The sequence below is a fragment of the Salmo trutta genome, chromosome 13 (genome assembly GCF_901001165.1).
Source record: "Salmo trutta chromosome 13, fSalTru1.1, whole genome shotgun sequence".
Lineage (NCBI taxonomy): Eukaryota > Metazoa > Chordata > Actinopteri > Salmoniformes > Salmonidae > Salmo > Salmo trutta.
The window spans coordinates 34,667,312-34,690,355 of NC_042969.1; the positions used below are offsets into that span (position 1 = coordinate 34,667,312).

Here is a 23,044-nt window from a genome sequence, read left to right on the forward strand (position 1 = left end):
ATTGTAAGAAGTGCGTACTGGCGGTAAAGAAGTCAGGCGCAGGAGAGCAAAAACTTTGTTACAACGGAGCAGTTTAATAATAAAAACCACCGGGATCAGAACAAACAATCAATGGGTAACAAAACCCGTCGCACACCAGAATAAACGATCACATGCACTTACAATAAACAATTCCGGACAAGGACATGGGGGGAACAGAGGGTTAAATACACAACATGTAATGATGGAATTGAAACCAGGTGTGTGGGAACACAAGACAAAACAAATGGAAAATGAAAAGTGGATTGATGATGGCTAGGAGACCGGCAACACCAACCTCTGAACGCCGCCCGAACAAGGAGAGGAACCAACTTCGGCGGAAATCGTGACAGTACCCCCCCCCCCTTGACGTGCGGCTCCAGCAGTGCGCCGACACCGGCCTCGGGGACGACCCGGAGGGCGAGGCGCAGGGCGATCTGGACGAAGATGGTGGAACTCCTGCAGCATAGTCCTCGACCGGAACCCAGCACCTTTCCTCCGGACCGTACCCCTCCCATTCCACGAGATACTGAAGGCCCCTCTCCCAACGCCTCGAATCCAGTATGGAGCAAACGGAGTACGCCGGGGCCCCCTTGATGTCCAGAGGGGGCGGAGGAACCTCCCGCACCTCAGACTCCTGGAGCGGGCAAGCCACCACCGGCCTTAGGAGAGACACATGGAACGAGGGATTAATACGGTAATCGGGGAGAAGCTGTAACTTATAACAAACCTAATTCACTCTCCTCAGGACTTTAAATGGCCCAATAAACCGCGGACCCAGCTTCCGGCAGGGCAGGCGGAGGGGCAGGTTTCAGGTCAAGAGCCAGACCCGGTCCCCCGGAGCGAACACCTGGGCCTCACTGCGGTGACGGTCTGCGTTCTCTTTTTGGCGCAGCACAGCCCGCTGAAGGTGAACACGGGAAGCTTCCTATGTCTCCTCCGCGCGCCTGAACCAGTCGTCCACCGCAGGAGCCTCGGTCTGACTCTGATGCCAAGGCACCAGAACCGGCTGGTACCCTAGTACGACCTGGAAGGGAGAGAGAGGTTAGTGGAGGAGTGGCGAAGCGAGTTCTGTGCCATCTCAGCCCAGGGCACGAATGCCGCCCACTCCCCTGGCTGGTCCTGGCAATAGGACCACAGAAACCTGCCCACATCCTGGTTTACTCTCTCCACCTGCCCATTACTCTCGGGGTGAAACCCTGAAGTAAGGCTGATCGAGACCCCCAGACGTTCCATGAACGCCTTCCAGACCCTAGACGTGAACTGGGGACCTCGATCAGACACTATATCCTCAGGCACCCCGTAGTGCCGGAAGACGTGCGTAAACAAGACCTCCGCAGTCTGTAGGGTCGTAGGGAGACCGGGCAGAGGAAGGAGACGACAGGGCTTAGAGAACTGATCCACAACGACCAGGATCGCGGTGTTACCCTGTGAGGGGGAAGATCGGTAAGAAAATCCACCGACAGGTGCGACCATGGCCGTTGTGGAATGGGTAAGGGGTGTAGCTTCCCCCTGGGCAGGTGCCTGGGAACCTTACACTGGTCGCACACCAAGCAGGAGGAAACATAAACCCTCATGTCCTTAGCCAAGGTAGGCCACCAGTACCTCCCGCTCAAACAGCGCACTGTCCAACTGATCCCAGGATGACCAGAGGAGGGTGACGTGTGTGCACAACAGATCAACCGGTCACAAACAGCAGACGGGACGTACAGATTCCCAGCGGGACACTGGACGGGAGCGGGCTCTGCACGTAACTCCCGCTCAATGTCCGCGTCCAGCTCCCACACTACCGGTGCCACCCGGCAGGAGGCGGGGAGTATGGGAGTGGGATCCATGGGCCGCTCCTCTGTGTCATACAGCCGGGACAATGCGTCTGCCTTCACGTTCTGGGAGCCTGGTCTGTCGGAAAGGGTGAACACAAAATTGGTGAAAAACATGGCCCACCTTGCCTGGCGAGGGTTTATTCTCCTCGCTGCCTGGATGTACTCCAGATTGCGGTGGTCAGTCCAGATGAGAAAAGGGTGTTTCTCAAGCCAATGTCTCCACGCCTTCAAGGCCTTGATGACAGCCAACAGCTCCTGGTCCCCCACGTCATAGTTTCACTCCATCGGGCTGAGCATCTTCAAGAAGAAGGCACAGGGGCAGAGCTTCGGTGGCGTACCCGAGCGCTGAGAGAGCACAGCTCCTATCCCAGCCTCGGACGCATCCACCTCCACTATGAACGCCAAAGAGGGATCGGATGGGCCAGCACGGGAGCTGAGGTAAACAGAGACCTCAGGTGACCAAAAGCCCTGTCCGCCTCAGCCGACCACTGCAAAAGTACCGGGCACCCATTCAGCAGTGAGGTAATGGGAGCCGCTACCTGACCAAAACCCCGGATAAACATCTGGTAGTAGTTGGCAAACCCTAAGAACCGCTGCACCTCCTTTACTGTGGTGGGAGTCGGCCAATTACACGACTGAAATTTGGTCACTCTCCATCTCCACCCCTGAGGTGGAAATGCGGTACCCTAGGAAGGAGACGGACTGCTGGAAGAACAGGCATTTCTCAGCCTTGACGTACAGGTCATGCTCCAACAGGCGACCAAGCACCCTGCGCACCAGGGACACATGCTCGGCGCATGTAGCGGAGTATATCAGAATGTCATCAATATACACCACTACACCCTGCCCGTGCAGGTCCCTGAAAATCTTGTCTACAAAGGCTTGGAAGACTGATAGCGGGTAACTATAACTCTACCTCACTGTGATCTGGTTCAGACCTCGATAGTCAATACACGGGCGCAGACCTCCCTCCTTCTTCTTCTTCACAAACAAGAAACTCGAGGAGGCGGGTGAAGTGGAGGACCGAATGTACCCCTGACGCAGGGATTCTGAGACATATGTTTCCATAGCCTCCGTCTCCGCCTGTGAGAGGGGATACACGTGACTCCTGGGAAGTGCAGCGTCTACCAGGAGATTTATCACACAATCGCCCCGTTGATGGGGTGGTAATTGAGTCTCCTTCTTTTTGGAGAAGGCGAGAGCCAAATCGGCATATTCAGAGGGAATGCGCATGGTGGAGACTTGGTCTGGACTTTTCACCGTAGTAGCACCAACGGAAACCCCTAAACGACCACCCCGTGAGAGCCCTCTGTTGCCAAGAAAAGGTGGGGTCATGACAAGCTAACCAGGGTAGGCCTAGCACCACGGGAAATGCAGGAGAGCCAATAAGGAAGTTACTAATTCTCTCCTTGTGACCCCCATGCGTCACCATGCCCAGAGGAGCGGTGGCCTCCCTAATCAACCCTGACCCTAATGGTTGACTATCTAAGGCATGAACGGGGAAGGGCACAGCCACGGGAACAATGGGGATCCCTAAACTATCCCAGCCGCGCCTGAATCGACGAGCGCCTTATGCTGGAAATGCAGGTAAAACTCAGGAAACGTGACATACAAAAACATATGTGCAACAGAGGGCTCTGGGTGAGAATGGTGCCGGCTCACCGGGGGTGACGCCAGAGCGCCCTGCCTGCTGCCTCGATACCCAGAGGAACCAACCCGGCACCGACCAGCAGTGTGACCTCTGCGGCCACAGATGGTGCACAAGACGAGGGCGGACACCCTCTCACGGCCCGAAGGAGCCGGGTGGACAGGTTGCCAGGTATAAGTCTAGCTGCAACAGGAACCCCTGGCAGTTCGCAGCCGTCCCATCGTATTCCTGGGGAAGGGAGAGACAGGAGAAGGAGGGGCGCGTAGTGGAGACCCCAGTTGTGCTGGTGGAGGCGCTGGTAGAACTCCCTGTCTCTCCCAGCGGCGCATTGTCTGGACAACGCGATCCATGGCGGTGCCAAGATGGTGGAACATTTCTGCGTGCTCCCGGACACGCTCCTCCACCCCTATACCCGGGGTACCTGCTCCTGCTGACTCCATAAGTTTGGTACGGTATTCTGTAAGGCGTGCGTACTGGCAGTAGAGAAGTCAGGCGCAGGAGAGCAAAAACTGTGTTACAACGGCGCAGTTTAATAATAAACACCACCGGAATCAGAACAAACAATCAATGGGTAACAAAACCCGTCGCACACCAGAATAAACGATCACATGCACTTACAATAAACAATTCTGGACAAGGACATGGGGGGAACAGAGGGTTAAATACACAACATGTAATGGTGGAATTGAAACCAGGTGTGTGGGAAGACAAGACAAAACAAATGGAAAATGAAAAGTGGATCGATGATGGCTAGAAGACCGGCGACGCCGACCACCGAACGCCACCCGAACAAGGAGAGGAACCAACTTCGGCGGAAGTCGTGACACTCATCAATATTTTGAGCCATTATCTCAGAGAGACTTCAGCTAGCTGGCAAATTTGATGGTGGCTGAAGAATTAAGAAATAGGCAGCTATTGATGTTTATGTAGGTAGTACGGCCTTCTTCTCACTAAATAAAAAGTGCAGTAATATGCTTTTGGAAATGAGTGTGTCTTGTGGATGAATACATTCATGTCTAGTAGTTTGACTATCAACAGCCAGAAGGATAATGGTCATGTCTGGTAGTTTGACTATCAACAGCCAGGAGGATAATGGTCATGTCTGGTAGTTTAACTATCAACAGCCAGAAGGATAATGGTCATGTCTGGCAGTTTGACTATCAACAGCCAGAAGGATAATGGCCATGTCTAGTAGTTTGACTATAAACAGCCTGTCTGGTAGTTTGACTATCCAGAAGGATAATGGTCATGTCTGGTAGTTTGACTATCCAGAAGGATAATGGTCATGTTGTTACAGGCGTCATATAGAGGAGACCAAGGCGCAGCGTGTAGAGTGCTCATTGTTATATATTTTAATGAAAACCAACACTAGACAAAATGACAGCCAACAGTTTCGTCAGGTTAACAAACTAAACAGAAAGCAACTACCCACAAAACACCATAGAAAAACCCTAACTTAAATATGATCTCCAATTAGAGACAACACGAAACAGCTGCCTCTAATTGGAGATCATCACAAAACTCAACATAGAAATAGAAAAACAAGAACTAAACATAGAAACAAAAAACATAGACTGCCCACCCATATCACAACCTGACCTAACTACACAGAGAAAAACCAGCTCTCATAGGTCAGAGCGTGACACATGTCCGGTAGTTTAACTACCCAGAAGGATAATGGTCATGTCTGGTAGTTTGACTATCCAGAGTCTAATAAATGGAGTGCTTCCTGACAGAAAAAGTACTGAGGACCCTCTTCGTCTTCTGTTGTCTCATAACCAGACTGTATAATAGGAGAGATATTAATATAATAACCAGGTTGAATAATAATAGAGGAATATCAGAAGTCTGGACTCTAGACACAATAACACAGGTCTAAAAATAAATCTACTGTAGTCCCCTTCGTGTGTGTGTGTGTGTGTGTGTGTGTGTGTGTGTGTGTGTGTGTGTGTGTGTGTGTGTGTGTGTGTGTGTGTGTAAACCCACCCTGTCATACATGCAGGGCAGCATACTTGCTGGTCTGTGTCATAGACGTGGGTTACTCAGCACATAACATTCTCGATCAATGTGTTTGTGCTTGTGGCTCACCGGGAAACCGCACTACCACAGAGCACTTCGGGGCAGAGAGAGAATTTAGAGAGAAAGTGAGAGAGACAGAGAGACACACACAGAGAGACAGAGAGAGAGACAGAGAGAGACAGAGAGAGATAGAGAGAAAATCAGAGAGAGAAAGAGACAGAGAGCGACAGTTAGAGAGGGAGAGAGAGAGAGAGACAGAGAGACAGAGAGATGGAGAAAGAGAGAGAGATGCACTGTTCTCTATTAGCCACAATAAACCTCTCTCTTCTTGAGAAAGATGCTCCTTGGCCCCGTAATCATATCAGAACATTTGATTTGATTATTTCACTTTCTCAGACGCACAAAGGTTAAATAAGCTCTGGGAATAATTGTATGAGTTACCTTGTTAAATAACCATATGTAACAGTATAACTTCCGTCCCTCTCCTTGCCCCTACCTGGGCTCGAACCAGGGACCCTCTGCACACATTGACAACAGCCACCCTCGAAGCATCGTTACCCATCGCTCCACAAAAGCCACGGCCCTTGCAGAGCAAAGAGAACAACTACTTCAAGGTCTCAGAGCGAGTGACGTCACCGATTGAAACGCTATTAGCGTGCACCTCGCTAACTAGCTAGCCATTTCACATCGGTTACACATACAGTCTCTGCCATTGAACAAATGTAATAAACAGTTAATTCACATTGAAACCCTATTGAAATTACATGATAACAGTTAATTAACGCTGCCACCCCTGGTTCTCAGGAAGGAGGGGGACTTTGTGGAGCGTCGTTGGAAGGACGTGAGGGTGGGAGACTTCGTTAAGGTGGTGTCTAACGAGATCCTCCCAGCTGACCTGTTGCTTCTCCACACCTCCGACCCTAACGGGGTGTGTCACATTGAGACCGCCACCCTGGATGGAGAGACCAACCTCAAACAGAGACAGGTCGTCCCAGGACTCTACACACAGGTGAGGATTAATGACATTAAAGTCCCTGTTTTGAAAATATAAGTCCTCACCGTTTCATTATGAAAATCCTCACCGTTTCATCATGAAAGGCCTCACCGTTTCCTCATGAAAGGCCTCACCGTTTCATCATGAAAGGCCTCACCGTTTCATCATGAAAGGCCTCACTGTTTTGACAACCAACGTTCTTTGAATTAATGCATCTTTGTATTCATGAGTTGTAATGAAAGCTTCTGGAATTACAGGTTTGTTTTAATGGATTCTGGAACCATCGAAACACATTCCAGTTCTGGGAAACTGTTCCTGCCTTTCTCCTAAACAGTTTGAATGTGTGTTTTTTTTCCTCAGGATTTTCCCTTTAAGCCGCAACACTTCAACAGCACAGTAGTCGTTGAAAAACCCAACGACAACCTCAATCATTTCAAAGGTTACATGTGAGTATCAGCAACAACAACAGCAACAACAACAACAACAACAACAACAACAGCAACAACAACAACAACAACAACAACAACAACAGCAACAGCAACAACAACAACAACAACAACAACAGCAACAACAACAACAGCAACAACAACAACAACACAATTATACTGTATCCAGAGTCCAACCAAACCAGTCATGTTGTGTATGAATGAAGCCAAGCTAAACGGATGATATTCCCTTTACTGTATCTCTCCTGATGCTCTAAAAAAAAAGCATTACTTTACGGCTCTAGTAGCTTCTCATCGACGTTCTTAGAGCCCCATAGCTTTTATAGCAGCTCCTATGTCCACTCTTCAGTCCAGTTAGGCCATAAAGGGAGATAATTAATTATAGAGTGCATCTAAAGTTGCATCCTATTCCCTATGTAGTGAACTACTTTTGGACACACTACAGTGTCCTACATTTGGGCGCACTACTTTTGGGTGCCGTTTTGGACCCACCCATGGAGAATATATAGGGGGTAATGAATACCTAATGAGACGTGAGTGTAAAAGAATGGTCCCTACTCTGGGTCTCTCTGCAGAGAGACGGCTGATAACAGGAAGTTGGGCTTTGGGATTGACAGTCTGCTGCTGAGAGGGTGTACTGTCAGAAACACAGACCATGCAGCTGGGTTCGTGGTGTACGCAGGTGAATATAACCTCTGACCTCTACTGTTACATCTTTACGTTCCTGGTTAAGTTATTACATTTATTAAGTTCATTAATTACAGCAAATATGAACATTTGAGTCTTTACATTGGAACATCAGAAAAGACGATGAGCCTCATTTGAGTAAACACTTACCTGCTTGCGACCACGTAGCGGCTCACTAGCGGCCCGCCGCTGGCCAAGTTGGCGCTGCTACAGCATTTTGCTCATCTCTTGTTTCAGGCCGTGAGACCAAGTCCATGCTAAATAACAACAGACCCAGATACAAACGCAGCAAACTGGAACGCAAGATGAACATGGACGTGCTCTTCTGTGTCATTGTTCTCTTCTGCATGTGCCTTGTAGGAGCGCTTGGTAAGTTGAACCTACAGTTCACCCCAAGTCCATTACCATACAATCATGGTAACACAGTATTTGAAGGATACACACCTACATATAGACCTGATGATAATATATCTGTAAACCATACCAAGCCGAATAGGAGAACTAGTTAATCTACCCTACATTAATTACCATACAATTACTACATCATATTGTACTAATATACTTTCCCTATCAACATATAGGTCTACGTACTAATATAGCCAAGACAACCGCATCTTCTAGCAATGCACTGTATAAAGAAGTTAAGTCCCAAATGGCACCTTATTTCCTACATAGTGCACTACTTTTGACCAGAGCCCCATAGGCCCTGGCTAAAAGTAGTGGACTAAGTAGGGAATAGGGTGCCATTTGGGACACACTTCAGCTCCCAGGGTTAATAACTAGTTAACTAGACACCGGGCCTGTTAGGACAGCTCTTTTCTGTCCATATAAACACATGGATGGGTGGAAGAGGCAAGGCAGGCAAGGAGCAAGGAAGGAGGGTGTGGTCAAAACAACACATTCACTAGCCAAGGTTAATGTTCTCATCCATTGACCTTTATACACTCTTAGAAAAAAAGTCTGTCCCCACCGGCGAACCCTTTTTGGTTCTTGGTAGAACCCTTTTTGGTTCCTGTTAGAACTCATTTGGCGTCCTTGTAGAACCTCTTTGCGTGAAGGGTTTTACATGGAACTCGAAAGGGTTCTACCTGGAACCAAAAGGGTTCTACTTGGAACAAAAAAGGGTTCTTCAAAAGGGATCTCCTATGGCAAAGGTACAAGACTGCATTTTTTTTCTAAGAGTCTAGGAAGTGATGTAAACATTGATCCGGTCCAGCTCCCAAGATTAATGTTGTAATCCATGGACCTCCATGGACCTTATAGGAAGACATTTAAGCATAAGTCATTGGCTGGCCATCATATACAGTGAACAGAAGAAGAGGGGAAAGGAGGGAGGAAAACATAACAGAAACAACCCCTGTTCTGAGGCGGAGGAGTGTGATTAATTCTCCTGTCCTTAACGTCCTTTTTCTTTCATACCCTCCTCCCCTCCTTTCCTCTCCTCCTGATCTTACCCTTCTCTCCTCCTGTTCTTACCCTCCTTTCATGTCCTGTTCTTACCCATCTTCCTCTCCTCCTTACCATCCTCTCCTCCTGTTATTACCCTCTTCTCCTCCTGTTTTTACCCTCCTCTGCTCCTGTTTTTACCCTCCTCTGCTCCTGTTTTTACCCTCCTCTCCTCCTGTTTTTACCCTCCTCTCCTCCTGTTTTTACCCTCCTCTCCTCCTGTTTTTACCCTCCTCTCCTCCTGTTCTTACCCTCTTCTCCTCCTGTTCTTACCCTCTTCTCCTCCTGTTATTACCCTCTTCTCCTCCTGTTATTACCCTCTTCTCCTCCTGTTATTACCCTCTTCTCCTCCTGTTATTACCCTCCTCTCCTCCTGTTATTACCCTCTTCTCCTCCTGTTATTATCCTCTTCTCCTCCTGTTATTACCCTCTTCTCCTCCTGTTCTTACCCTCTTCTCCTCCTGTTATTACCCTCTTCTCCTCCTGTTCTTACCCTCTTCTCCTCCTGTTATTACCCTCTTCTCCTCCTGTTATTACCCTCTTCTCCTCCTGTTCTTACCCTCTTCTCCTCCTGTTATTACCCTCTTCTCCTCCTGTTCTTACCCTCTTCTCCTCCTGTTATTACCCTCCTCTCCTCCTGTTATTACCCTCTTCTCCTCCTGTTATTACCCTCTTCTCCTCCTGTTATTACCCTCTTCTCCTCCTGTTCTTACCCTCTTCTCCTCCTGTTCTTACCCTCTTCTCCTCCTGTTATTACCCTCTTCTCCTCCTGTTATTACCCTCTTCTCCTCCTGTTCTTACCCTCCTCTCCTCTCCTCCTGTTATTACCCTCTTCTCCTCCTGTTATTACCCTCTTCTCCTCCTGTTCTTACCCTCCTCTCCTCTCCTCCTGTTATTACCCTCTTCTCCTCCTGTTATTACCCTCTTCTCCTCCTGTTCTTACCCTCTTCTCCTCCTGTTCTTACCCTCTTCTCCTCCTGTTATTACCCTCTTCTCCTCCTGTTATTACCCTCCTCTCCTCCTGTTATTACCCTCTTCTCCTCCTGTTATTACCATCTTCTCCTCCTGTTATTACCCTCTTCTCCTCCTGTTCTTACCCTCTTCTCCTCCTGTTCTTACCCTCTTCTCCGCCTGTTATTACACTCTTCTCCTCCTGTTCTTACCCTCTTCTCCTCCTGTTATTACCCTCTTCTCCTCCTGTTCTTACCCTCTTCTCCGCCTGTTCTTACCCTCCTCTCCTCCTGTTCTTACCCTCTTCTCCTCTCCTCCTGTTATTACCCTCCTCTCCTCCTGTTCTTACCCTCTTCTCCTCCTGTTATTACCCTCTTCTCCTCCTGTTATTACCCTCCTCTCCTCCTGTTCTTACCCTCTTCTCCTCCTGTTATTACCCTCTTCTCCTCCTGTTATTACCCTCTTCTCCTCCTGTTATTACCCTCTTCTCCTCCTGTTATTACCCTCCTGTCCTCCTGTTATTACCCTCTTCTCCTCCTGTTATTATCCTCTTCTCCTCCTGTTCTTACCCTCTTCTCCTCCTGTTATTACCCTCTTCTCCTCCTGTTCTTACCCTCTTCTCCTCCTGTTATTACCCTCTTCTCCTCCTGTTATTACCCTCTTCTCCTCCTGTTCTTACCCTCTTCTCCTCCTGTTCTTACCCTCTTCTCCTCCTGTTATTACCCTCTTCTCCTCCTGTTCTTAACCTCTTCTCCTCCTGTTATTACCCTCCTCTCCTCCTGTTATTACCCTCTTCTCCTCCTGTTATTACCCTCTACTCCTCCTGTTATTACCCTCTTCTCCTCCTGTTCTTACCCTCTTCTCCTCCTGTTCTTACCCTCTTCTCCTCCTGTTATTACCCTCTTCTCCTCCTGTTATTACCCTCTTCTCCTCCTGTTCTTACCCTCCTCTCCTCTCCTCCTGTTATTACCCTCTTCTCCTCCTGTTATTACCCTCTTCTCCTCCTGTTCTTACCCTCCTCTCCTCTCCTCCTGTTATTACCCTCTTCTCCTCCTGTTATTACCCTCTTCTCCTCCTGTTCTTACCCTCTTCTCCTCCTGTTCTTACCCTCTTCTCCTCCTGTTATTACCCTCTTCTCCTCCTGTTATTACCCTCCTCTCCTCCTGTTATTACCCTCTTCTCCTCCTGTTATTACTCTCTTCTCCTCCTGTTCTTACCCTCTTCTCCGCCTGTTATTACCCTCTTCTCCTCCTGTTCTTACCCTCTTCTCCTCCTGTTATTACCCTCTTCTCCTCCTGTTCTTACCTTCTTCTCCGCCTGTTCTTACCCTCCTCTCCTCCTGTTCTTACCCTCTTCTCCTCTCCTCCTGTTATTACCCTCTTCTCCTCCTGTTCTTACCCTCTTCTCCTCCTGTTCTTACCCTCTTCTCCTCCTGTTATTACCCTCCTCTCCTCCTGTTCTTACCCTCTTCTCCTCCTGTTATTACCCTCCTCTCCTCCTGTTATTACCCTCTTCTCCTCCTGTTATTACCCTCCTCTCCTCCTGTTCTTACCCTCTTCTCCTCCTGTTATTACCCTCTTCTCATCCTGTTATTACCCTCCTCTCCTCCTGTTATTACCCTCTTCTCCTCCTGTTCTTACCCTCTTCTCCTCCTGTTATTACCCTCTTCTCCTCCTGTTATTACCCTCCTCTCCTCCTGTTCTTACCCTCTTCTCCTCCTGTTATTACCCTCCTCTCATCCTGTTATTACCCTCCTCTCTTCTCCTCCTGTTCTTACCCTCTTCTCCTCCTGTTATTACCCTCTTCTCCTCCTGTTCTTACCCTCTTCTCCTCCTGTTCTTACCCTCCTTCTCCTCCTGTTATTACCCTCTTCTCCTCCTGTTCTTACCCCTCTTCTCCTCCTGTTATTACCCTCTTCTCCTCCTGTTCTTACCCTCCTCTCTTCTCCTCCTGTTATTACCCTCCTCTCTTCTCCTCCTGTTCTTACCCTCTTCTCCTCCTGTTATTACCCTCTTCTCCTCCTGTTCTTACCTTCTTCTCCTCCTGTTATTACCCTCTTCTCCTCCTGTTCTTACCCTCTTCTCCTCCTGTTCTTACCCTCTTCTCCTCCTGTTATTACCCTCTTCTCCTCCTGTTCTTACCCTCTTCTCCTCCTGTTCTTACCCTCTTCTCCTCCTGTTATTACCCTCTTCTCCTCCTGTTATTACCCTCTTCTCCTCCTGTTCTTACCCTCTTCTCCTCCTGTTATTACCCTCCTCTCCTCCTGTTATTACCCTCCTCTCTTCTCCTCCTGTTATTACCCTCTTCTCCTCCTGTTCTTACCCTCTTCTCCTCCTGTTCTTACCCTCTTCTCCTCCTGTTATTACCCTCTTCTCCTCCTGTTATTACCCTCCTCTCCTCCTGTTCTTACCCTCTTCTCCTCCTGTTATTACCCTCTTCTCCTCCGGTTATTACCCTCCTCTCCTCCTGTTCTTACCCTCTTCTCCTCCTGTTATTACCCTCTTCTCCTCCTGTTATTACCCTCTTCTCCTCCTGTTATTACCCTCCTCTCCTCCTGTTCTTACCCTCTTCTCCTCCTGTTATTACCCTCCTCTCCTCCTGTTCTTACCCTCTTCTCCTCCTGTTATTACCCTCTTCTCCTCCTGTTATTACCCTCCTCTCCTCCTGTTCTTACCCTCTTCTCCTCCTGTTCTTACTCTCTTCTCCTCCTGTTATTACCCTCCTCTCCTCCTGTTCTTACCCTCTTCTCCTCCTGTTATTACCCTCTTCTCCTCCTGTTATTACCCTCCTCTCCTCCTGTTCTTACCCTCTTCTCCTCCTGTTATTACCCTCTTCTCCTCCTGTTATTACACTCTTCTCCTCCTGTTATTACCCTCCTCTCCTCCTGTTCTTACCCTCTTCTCCTCCTGTTATTATACCCTCTTCTCCTCCTGTTATTACCCTCCTCTCCTCCTGTTCTTACCCTCTTCTCCTCCTGTTCTTACCCTCTTCTCCTCCTGTTATTACCCTCTTCTCCTCCTGTTCTTACCCTCTTCTCCTCCTGTTATTACCCTCTTCTCCTCCTGTTATTACCCTCCTCTCCTCCTGTTCTTACCCTCTTCTCCTCCTGTTATTACCCTCCTCTCCTCCTGTTCTTACCCTCTTCTCCTCTCCTCCTGTTATTACCCTCCTCTCCTCCTGTTATTACCCTCTTCTCCTCCTGTTCTTACCCTCTTCTCCTCCTGTTATTACCCTCTTCTCATCCTGTTATTACCCTCCTCTCCTCCTGTTCTTACCCTCCTCTCATCCTGTTATTACCCTCCTCTCCTCCTGTTATTACCCTCCTCTCCTCCTGTTCTTACCCTCTTCTCCTCCTGTTATTACCCTCCTCTCCTCCTGTTCTTACCCTCCTCTCCTCCTGTTCTTACCCTCTTCTCCTCCTGTTATTACCCTCCTCTCATCCTGTTATTACCCTCCTCTCTTCTCCTCCTGTTCTTACCCTCTTCTCCTCCTGTTATTACCCTCTTCTCCTCCTGTTCTTACCCTCTTCTCCTCCTGTTATTACCCTCTTCTCCTCCTGTTATTACCCTCTTCTCCTCCTGTTATTACCCTCCTCTCCTCCTGTTCTTACCCTCTTCTCCTCCTGTTATTACCCTCCTCTCCTCCTGTTCTTACCCTCTTCTCCTCCTGTTATTACCCTCTTCTCCTCCTGTTATTACCCTCCTCTCCTCCTGTTCTTACCCTCTTCTCCTCCTGTTATTACCCTCTTCTCCTCCTGTTCTTACCCTCTTCTCCTCCTGTTATTACCCTCTTCTCCTCCTGTTATTACCCTCCTCTCCTCCTGTTCTTAACCTCTTCTCCTCCTGTTATTACCCTCTTCTCCTCCTGTTATTACCCTCCTCTCCTCCTGTTCTTACCCTCTTCTCCTCCTGTTATTACCCTCTTCTCCTCCTGTTATTACCCTCTTCTCCTCCTGTTATTACCCTCCTCTCCTCCTGTTCTTACCCTCTTCTCCTCCTGTTATTACCCTCTTCTCCTCCTGTTATTACCCTCCTCTCCTCCTGTTCTTACCCTCTTCTCCTCCTGTTATTACCCTCTTCTCCTCCTGTTATTACCCTCCTCTCCTCCTGTTCTTACCCTCTTCTCCTCCTGATCTTACCCTCTTCTCCTTTTGTTATTACCCTCTTCTCCTCCTGTTCTTACCCTCTTCTCCTCCTGTTATTACCCTCTTCTCCTCCTGTTCTTACCCTCTTCTCCTCCTGTTATTACCCTCCTCTCCTCCTGTTATTACCCTCTTCTCCTCCTGTTATTACCCTCCTCTCCTCCTGTTATTACCCTCTTCTCCTCCTGTTATTACCCTCTTCTCCTCCTGTTATTACCCTCCTCTCCTCCTGTTCTTACCTCCTTCTTCCTCCTGTTATTACCCTCCTCCTCCTCCTGTTCTTACCCTCTTCTCCTCCTGTTATTACCCTCTTCTCATCCTGTTATTACCCTCTTCTTCCTCCTGTTCTTACCCTCTTCTCCTCCTGTTCTTACCCTCCTCTCTTCTCCTCCTGTTATTAGTACCTCTTCTCCTCCTGTTCTTACCCTCTTCTCCTCCTGTTATTACCCTCTCTCCTCCTGTTCTTACCCTCTTCTCCTCCTGTTCTTACCCTCTTCTCCTCCTGTTATTACCCTCCTCTCCTCCTGTTCTTACCCTCTTCTCCTCCTGTTATTACCCCTCCTCTCCTCTTGTTATTACCACTCCTTCTCCTCCTGTTATTACCCTCTTCTCCTCCTGTCTTACCCTCTTCTCCTCCTGTTCTTACCCTCTTCTCCTCCCTGTTATTACCCTCTTCTCCTCCTGTTATTACCACTCCTCTCCTCCTGTTCTTACCCTCTTCTTCCTCCTGTTATTACCCTCTTCTCCTCCTGTTCTTACCCTCTTCTCCTCCTGTTATTACCCTCTTCTCCTCCTGTTATTACCCTCTTCTCCTCCTGTTCTTACCCTCTTCTCCTCCTGTTATTACCCTCTTCTCCTCCTGTTATTACCCTCTTCTCCTCCTGTTATTACCCTCCTCTCCTCCTGTTCTTACCCTCTTCTCCTCCTGTTATTACCCTCCTCTCCTCCTGTTATTACCCTCTTCTCCTCCTGTTATTACCCTCCTCTCCTCCTGTTATTACCCTCTTCTCCTCCTGTTATTACCCTCTTCTCCTCCTGTTATTACCCTCCTCTCCTCCTGTTCTTACCCTCTTCTCCTCCTGTTATTACCCTCCTCTCCTCCTGTTCTTACCCTCTTCTCCTCCTGTTATTACCCTCTTCTCATCCTGTTATTACCCTCTTCTCCTCCTGTTCTTACCCTCTTCTCCTCCTGTTCTTACCCTCCTCTCTTCTCCTCCTGTTATTACCCTCTTCTCCTCCTGTTCTTACCCTCTTCTCCTCCTGTTATTACCCTCTTCTCCTCCTGTTCTTACCCTCTTCTCCTCCTGTTCTTACCCTCTTCTCCTCCTGTTATTACCCTCCTCTCCTCCTGTTCTTACCCTCTTCTCCTCCTGTTATTACCCTCCTCTCCTCTTGTTATTACCCTCTTCTCCTCCTGTTATTACCCTCTTCTCCTCCTGTTCTTACCCTCTTCTCCTCCTGTTCTTACCCTCTTCTCCTCCTGTTATTACCCTCTTCTCCTCCTGTTATTACCCTCCTCTCCTCCTGTTCTTACCCTCTTCTCCTCCTGTTATTACCCTCTTCTCCTCCTGTTATTACCCTCCTCTCCTCCTGTTCTTACCCTCTTCTCCTCCTGTTATTACCCTCTTCTCCTCCTGTTATTACCCTCTTCTCCTCCTGTTATTACCCTCCTCTCCTCCTGTTCTTACCCTCTTCTCCTCCTGTTATTACCCTCCTCTCCTCCTGTTATTACCCTCTTCTCATCCTGTTATTACCCTCCTCTCCTCCTGTTATTACCCTCCTCTCCTCCTGTTCTTACCCTCTTCTCCTCCTGTTATTACCCTCTTCTCCTCCTGTTATTACCCTCTTCTCCTCCTGTTATTACCCTCCTCTCCTCCTGTTCTTACCCTCCTCTCCTCCTGTTCTTACCCTCTTCTCCTCCTGTTATTACCCTCCTCTCATCCTGTTATTACCCTCTTCTCCTCCTGTTATTACCCTCTTCTCCTCCTGTTATTACCCTCTTCTCCTCCTGTTCTTACCCTCTTCTCCTCCTGTTATTACCCCTCTTCTCCTCCTGTTCTTACCCTCTTCTCCTCCTGTTATTACCCTCTTCTCCTCCTGTTATTACCCTCTTCTCCTCCTGTAATTACCCTCCTCTCCTCCTGTTATTACCCTCTTCTCCTCCTGTTCTTACCCTCTTCTCCTCCTGTTATTACCCTCTTCTCCTCCTGTTATTACCCTCTTCTCCTCCTGTTATTACCCTCCTCTCCTCCTGTTATTACCCTCTTCTCCTCCTGTTATTACCCTCTTCTCCTCCTGTTATTACCCTCTTCTCCTCCTGTTATTACCCTCCTCTCCTCCTGTTCTTACCCTCTTCTCCTCCTGTTATTACCCTCCTCTCCTCCTGTTCTTACCCTCTTCTCCTCCTGTTCTTACCCTCCTCTCTTCTCCTCCTGTTATTACCCTCTTCTCCTCCTGTTCTTACCCTCTTCTCCTCCTGTTATTACCCTCTTCTCCTCCTGTTCTTACCCTCTTCTCCTCCTGTTCTTACCCTCTTCTCATCCTGTTATTACCCTCCTCTCCTCCTGTTCTTACCCTCTTCTCCTCCTGTTATTACCCTCCTCTCCTCTTGTTATTACCCTCTTCTCCTCCTGTTATTACCCTCTTCTCCTCCTGTTCTTACCCTCTTCTCCTCCTGTTCTTACCCTCTTCTCCTCCTGTTATTACCCTCTTCTCCTCCTGTTATTACCCTCCTCTCCTCCTGTTCTTACCCTCTTCTCCTCCTGTTATTACCCTCTTCTCCTCCTGTTATTACCCTCCTCTCCTCCTGTTCTTACCCTCTTCTCCTCCTGTTCTTACCCTCTTCTCCTCCTGTTATTACCCTCTTCTCCTCCTGTTATTACCCTCCTCTCCTCCTGTTCTACCCTCTTCTCCTCCTGTTATTACCCTCCTCTCCTCCTGTTATTACCCTCTCTCATCCTGTTATTACCCTCCTCGTCCTCCTGTTATTACCCTCCTCTCCTCCTGTTCTTACCCTCGTCTCCTCCTGTTTATTACCCCTTCTCCTCCTTTTATGACCCCTCTTCTCCTCTCCTGTTCTTACCCTCTTCTCCTCCTGTTCTTACCCTCTCTCCATCCTGTTATTACCCTCTTCTCCTCCTGTTATTACCCTCTTCCTCGATGTTGACTCCCTCCTCTCCTCCTGTTTTAAAACCCGCTCCTCTGCCTCCTGTTCTTACCCTCCTCTCCACTCCTGTTCTTACCCTCTTCTCCTCCTGTTAGTACCCTCCTCTCCTCCTGTTCTTACCCTCTTCTCCTCCTGTTTCTTACCCTCTTCTCCTCCTGTTATTACCTCTTCTCCTCCTGTTCTTACCCTCTTCTCCTCCTGTTCTTACCCTCTTCTCCTCCTGTTATTACCCTCTTCTCCTCCTGTTATTACCCTCCTCTCCTCCTGTTCTTACCCTCTTCTCCTCCTGTTCTTACCCTCTTCTCCTCCTGTTATTACCCTCTTCTCCTCCTGTTATTACCCCTCTTCTCCTCCTGTTATTACCCTCCTCTCCTCCTGTTATTACCCCTCTTCTCCTCCTGTTCTTACCCTCTTCTCCTCCTGTTATTACCCTCCTCTCCTCCTGTTATTACCCTCTTCTCCTCCTGTTATTACCCTCTTCTCCTCCTGTTCTTACCCTCTTCTCCTCCTGTTATTACCCTCTTCTCCTCCTGTTCTTACCCTCTTCTCCTCCTGTTATTACCCTCTTCTCCTCCTGTTATTACCCTCTTCTCCTCCTGTTATTACCCTCCTCTCCTCCTGTTATTACCCTCTTCTCCTCCTGTTCTTACCCTCTTCTCCTCCTGTTATTACCCTCTTCTCCTCCTGTTATTACCCTCTTCTCCTCCTGTTATTACCCTCCTCTCCTCCTGTTATTACCCTCTTCTCCTCCTGTTATTACCCTCTTCTCCTCCTGTTATTACCCTCTTCTCCTCCTGTTATTACCCTCCTCTCCTCCTGTTCTTACCCTCTTCTCCTCCTGTTATTACCCTCCTCTCCTCCTGTTCTTACCCTCTTCTCCTCCTGTTCTTACCCTCTTCTCATCCTGTTATTACCCTCTTCTCCTCCTGTTATTACCCTCTTCTCCTCCTGTTATTACCCTCTTCTCCTCCTGTTATTACCCTCCTCTCCTCCTGTTATTACCCTCTTCTCCTCCTGTTCTTACCCTCTTCTCATCCTGTTATTACCCTCTTCTCCTCCTGTTATTACCCTCTTCTCCTCCTGTTATTACCCTCTTCTCCTCCTGTTATTACCCTCCTCTCCTCCTGTTATTACCCTCTTCTCCTCCTGTTATTACCCTCTTCTCCTCCTGTTATTACCCTCTTCTCCTCCTGTTCTTACCCCTCCTCTCCTCCTGTTCTTACCCTCTTCTCCTCCTGTTATTACCCTCTTCTCCTCCTGTTCTTACCCTCCTCTCCTCCTGTTCTTACCCTCTTCTCCTCCTGTTATTACCCTCCTCCCCTCCTGTTATTACCCTCTTCTCCTCCTGTTCTTACCCTCCTCTCCTCCTGTTATTACCCTCCTCTCCTCCTGTTCTTACCCTCTTCTCATCCTGTTATTACCCTCTTCTCCTCCTGTTCTTACCCTCTTCTCATCCTGTTATTACCCTCTTCTCCTCCTGTTCTTACCCTCTTCTCATCCTGTTATTACCCTCCTCTCCTCCTGTTATTACCCTCTTCTCCTCCTGTTATTACCCTCTTCTCCTCCTGTTCTTACCCTCCTCTCCTCTCCTCCTGTTATTACCCTCCTCTCCTCCTGTTATTACCCTCTTCTCCTCCTGTTCTTACCCTCTTCTCATCCTGTTATTACCCTCCTCTCCTCCTGTTATTACCCTCCTCTCCTCCTGTTATTACCCTCTTCTCCTCCTGTTCTTACCCTCTTCTCATCCTGTTATTACCCTCCTCTCCTCCTGTTATTACCCTCCTCTTGTCCTTTCTCACCTCCTTTTGCTCCATTCCTTGTCCTTCCTCTTCCACTTCCTTTCACTCCATTCTCTCATCCCTTCATTCCCTTCTCCCTCCCTCCTTTTCCCCTCACCTTCCCCAAACAGGTCATTACATCTGGCTGGAGTCATTTCCCAGCATGCCTCTCTTCCTGATACCAGACAGCCATGGTCATCTGGACCAGCCCCCCCTGTCTAGCTTCTATATGTTCTTCACTATGATCATACTACTGCAGGTAGAGAGAGTGTGTGTGTATGTGTGTGTGTTGGGAGAAACATCATGATCGGTGAACAGCCATAAAGCATTTGTGTGTCTGTGAATTTGAGTGTGCACCAGTATGACATCACTCTGACTGTGACTGTTGGACAACCATCAACCCTTTGTCTTCCTTCCTTCCTTCCTTCCTTCCTTCCTTCCTTCCTTCCTTCCTTCCTTCCTTCCTTCCTTCCTTCCTTCCTTCTTTCCTTCTATCCTTCCTTCCTTCCTCCTCTCTTCCTCCCTACCTCCCTCCTCTCTTCCTCTCTCCCTCCTCTTTTCCTCCTTCCCTCATCTCTTCCTCCCTCCTCTCTTCCTTCTCCTCCAGATCCTGATTCCCATCTCCTTGTACGTATCCATTGAAATTGTGAAGGTGGGTCAGGTGTTCTTCATCACTAACGACATAGACCTGTATGATGAAGAGACAGACAGCAGAGTCCAGTGTAGAACCCTCAACATCACTGAGGACCTGGGACAGATTCAGTACGTCTTCTCGGACAAGACTGGTACCCTCACAGAGAACAAGATGGTGTTCAGAAGATGCACCATCATGGGAACCGAGTATGCACACAACGAGAATGGTAAAGAAACAATGGGAATTATAAAGAAACAATGGGGAAGGCAAAGAAACAATGGGAACTATAAACAAACAATGGAAACTGTAAAGAAACAATGGGAACAATAAACAAACAATGGGAACTGTAAACAAACAATGGGAACTGTAAACAAACAATGGGAACTGTAAACAACAATGGGAACTGTAAACAAACAATGGGAACTGTAAACAAACAATGGGAACTGTAAACAAACAATGGAAACTGTAAAGAAACAATGGGAACTGTAAACAAACAATGGGAACTGTAAAGAAACAATGGGAACTGTAAACAAACAATGGAAACTGTAAAGAAACAATGGGAACAATAAACAAACAATGGGAACTGTAAACAAACAATGGGAACTGTAAACAAACAATGGGAACTGTAAAGAAACAATGGGAACTGTAAACAAACAATGGGAACTGTAAAGAAACAATGGGAACTGCAAAGAAACAATGGGAACTGCAGTGGTGGAAAAAGTATAACATTTTCATACTTGAGTAAAAGTAAAGCTATCCTCAATAGAAAATGACTCAAGTAATAGTGAAAGTCACCCAGTAAAATACTACTTGAGTAAAATTATTTTGTTTTAAAATGTACTTAAGGATCAAAAGTAAATGTATGAATAATTCAAAATCCCTTATATTAAGCAAACCAGACAGCACAATTTTTTCAATTTTTTTTATTTACGGACAGCCAGGATCACACTCCAATACTCAGACATAATTTACAAATGAAGCATTTGTGTTTAGTGAGTCTGCCAGATCAGTGGCAGTAGAGTTGACCGGGGATGTTCTCTTGAGAAGTGTGTGAATTGGACCATTTTCTGTCCTGTTAAGCATTCAAAATGTAACGAGTACATTTGGGTGTCAGCGTAACAATGCCTCCTAGTGGTGGTGGGGGGGGGGTAGGAATCAGGAGCAGGAGAGCAAAGAAGTTCCAGTGGCATACAACGTTTAATAAGGCGGTCCCGAACTCACAAATACAAACAACTGGGAAAAACACGCACAAACGTAGTCGCCACCCACAGGGAATAAACCGCACACACGGAGGAGAAACCTCGACTCCAAAAACAAAGTCTAAAAAAGCGCACGGTAACATCTACCGAAAATAAATCGAAACCCCATGGTGCAGGCACGCACCCCTAACATGCAATACACACAAATAATCCCGCACAAAGCCTAGCATGCAGCGAGGTGTATATAAACCCACCGAAATCAACTTAACTAAACACAGGTGGGAAAAAACCGGCAGACACAAACGAAAAGGAAAATGGGATCGGTGGCAGCTAGCAGGCCGGCGACGACGACCGCCGAGCACCACCCGAACAGGGAGAGGAGCCACCTTTGGTGTAAGTCGTGACATCATTTAAAATGGGTTAGGGTTAGGGAGTAAAATGTACATTATTTTCTTTAGGAATGTAGTGGAGTAAAAGTATAAGTTGTCAAAAATATAAATAGTAAAGTACAGATACCCCCAAAAACGGCTTAAGTAGTACTTTAAAGTATTTTTACTTAATAAATACTTTACACCACTGGGGAACTGTAAATAAACAACTGGAAGCGTGAAGAAACAATGGGAACTGTAAAGAAACATTTGGAACTGAAACCAGTTGAACATGCCCTGCTGTTCAAATAGCATCCGAGGACCTATGTACCCAATTGGGACTATAAAGACATTGGTTGATTGTGATCATCAAGGTCACTGGATGTAATTTGAGCTCTTCCACTATTCTCTACTTAGTTGTTTTTTAGGTATTTTAATGTGACTTGCTACAGCATAGATGTTTGTTGGTGGTCCAGTCTTTGATGGTATAAACAAATTAAGGAGTTCCACAAACCCCGCTGGCTTACCAACTTTAACCCTGGTTTCAACCATCTGGACTACAGTTTAGCAGGTACTGCTATAGGAATCTACCTCTCTCTTGTTATCAACCCAATGTTTCCTCATTTCTCTCAGAACATTCAAATGTTTTTAAAGACAGAATATTGTGGGGCTCTGGCCTTGAGCTAGGCCCCTGAAATGCTGATGCAGTTTTAATTAGGGGTTCTAGCACCAGTAATGGTGAAAAATGACCCTTTCTAGTTTCATCTGGTTCTGTAGTCTACTGACTGTAATCTGCTCCAGGATCTGTTTATGCTGTCTAGCCAACCCCTATGATCATTAAACATCAACAGGAGTTGGCTCCACAGTACAAACAGATATGGGCCCAGCTTATACTAACTGAGTGAGTACAGTGAACATGTTTTGGCTCTCCTCTCCAGACATCCGTCTGGCTGTCCTTGGGGAGGCTGATGACACAGAGGAAGAGGTCCTCTTCCACCAGAGACCACTCCCCTTGAGGACAGGATGGACCCTGGAAGACAACCATGACCATGACCCAGAAGTAATACAATGTTGCCATGGCGCCCAGCGACCTCACAGGAACAAGGAAGGAAGTGCCCAAGGGGAAGTAGCATTCAGCAGTCCACTGGTGAGATTATAGCTTTATGATAACAATAACAACAACAATAGAAGCAATGTATTTGTTAGGCTGAGTACCCAATGTATCCATACTGCTCAAGCAAGAAAGTTCTGGATGGTACAATGCTTAAAATAACTCAACCTAAAACACAGCATATAATGTTTTTATGACTCTGTGGTCAGTGGGTGCGTGGGTGGGTGTGTCCCTTTGCCGTATCTGTAGTTGCACAGATGGTCATGCTGAGCAACATGACGCCATGGGCTACTGATATCACATCACATCACATCAACATCACATCACATGTCATCAACATCAACATTACATCACATTACATCACATTAACATCACATCAACATCACATCACATCTCATCAACATCAACATTACATCACATCACCATCACATCAACATCACATCTCATCAACATCAACATTACATCACATCACATTAACATCACCATCACATCAACATCACATCTCATCAACATCAACATCACATCAACATCACATCAACATCACATCACATTACATCAACATTACATTACATCACATCACATTAACATCACCATCACATCAACATCATATCACAT

At 47.4% G+C, this 23,044-nt stretch overlaps 1 protein-coding gene across 1 annotated transcript in view; it reads left to right on the top strand.

The window, feature by feature from the left end:
* atp10b (ATPase phospholipid transporting 10B) overlaps positions 1-23,044 on the top strand; it is a 58,948-nt gene that overhangs the window by 4,516 nt on the left and 31,388 nt on the right. Inside the window, exons 2-8 of the mRNA XM_029771945.1 lie at positions 6,313-6,517; positions 6,863-6,948; positions 7,524-7,630; positions 7,873-8,004; positions 19,249-19,376; positions 19,725-19,977; positions 22,257-22,465. Coding sequence (XP_029627805.1) covers positions 6,313-6,517; positions 6,863-6,948; positions 7,524-7,630; positions 7,873-8,004; positions 19,249-19,376; positions 19,725-19,977; positions 22,257-22,465 — 1,120 coding nt within the window. The remainder of the gene's footprint in view (positions 1-6,312; positions 6,518-6,862; positions 6,949-7,523; positions 7,631-7,872; positions 8,005-19,248; positions 19,377-19,724; positions 19,978-22,256; positions 22,466-23,044) is intronic.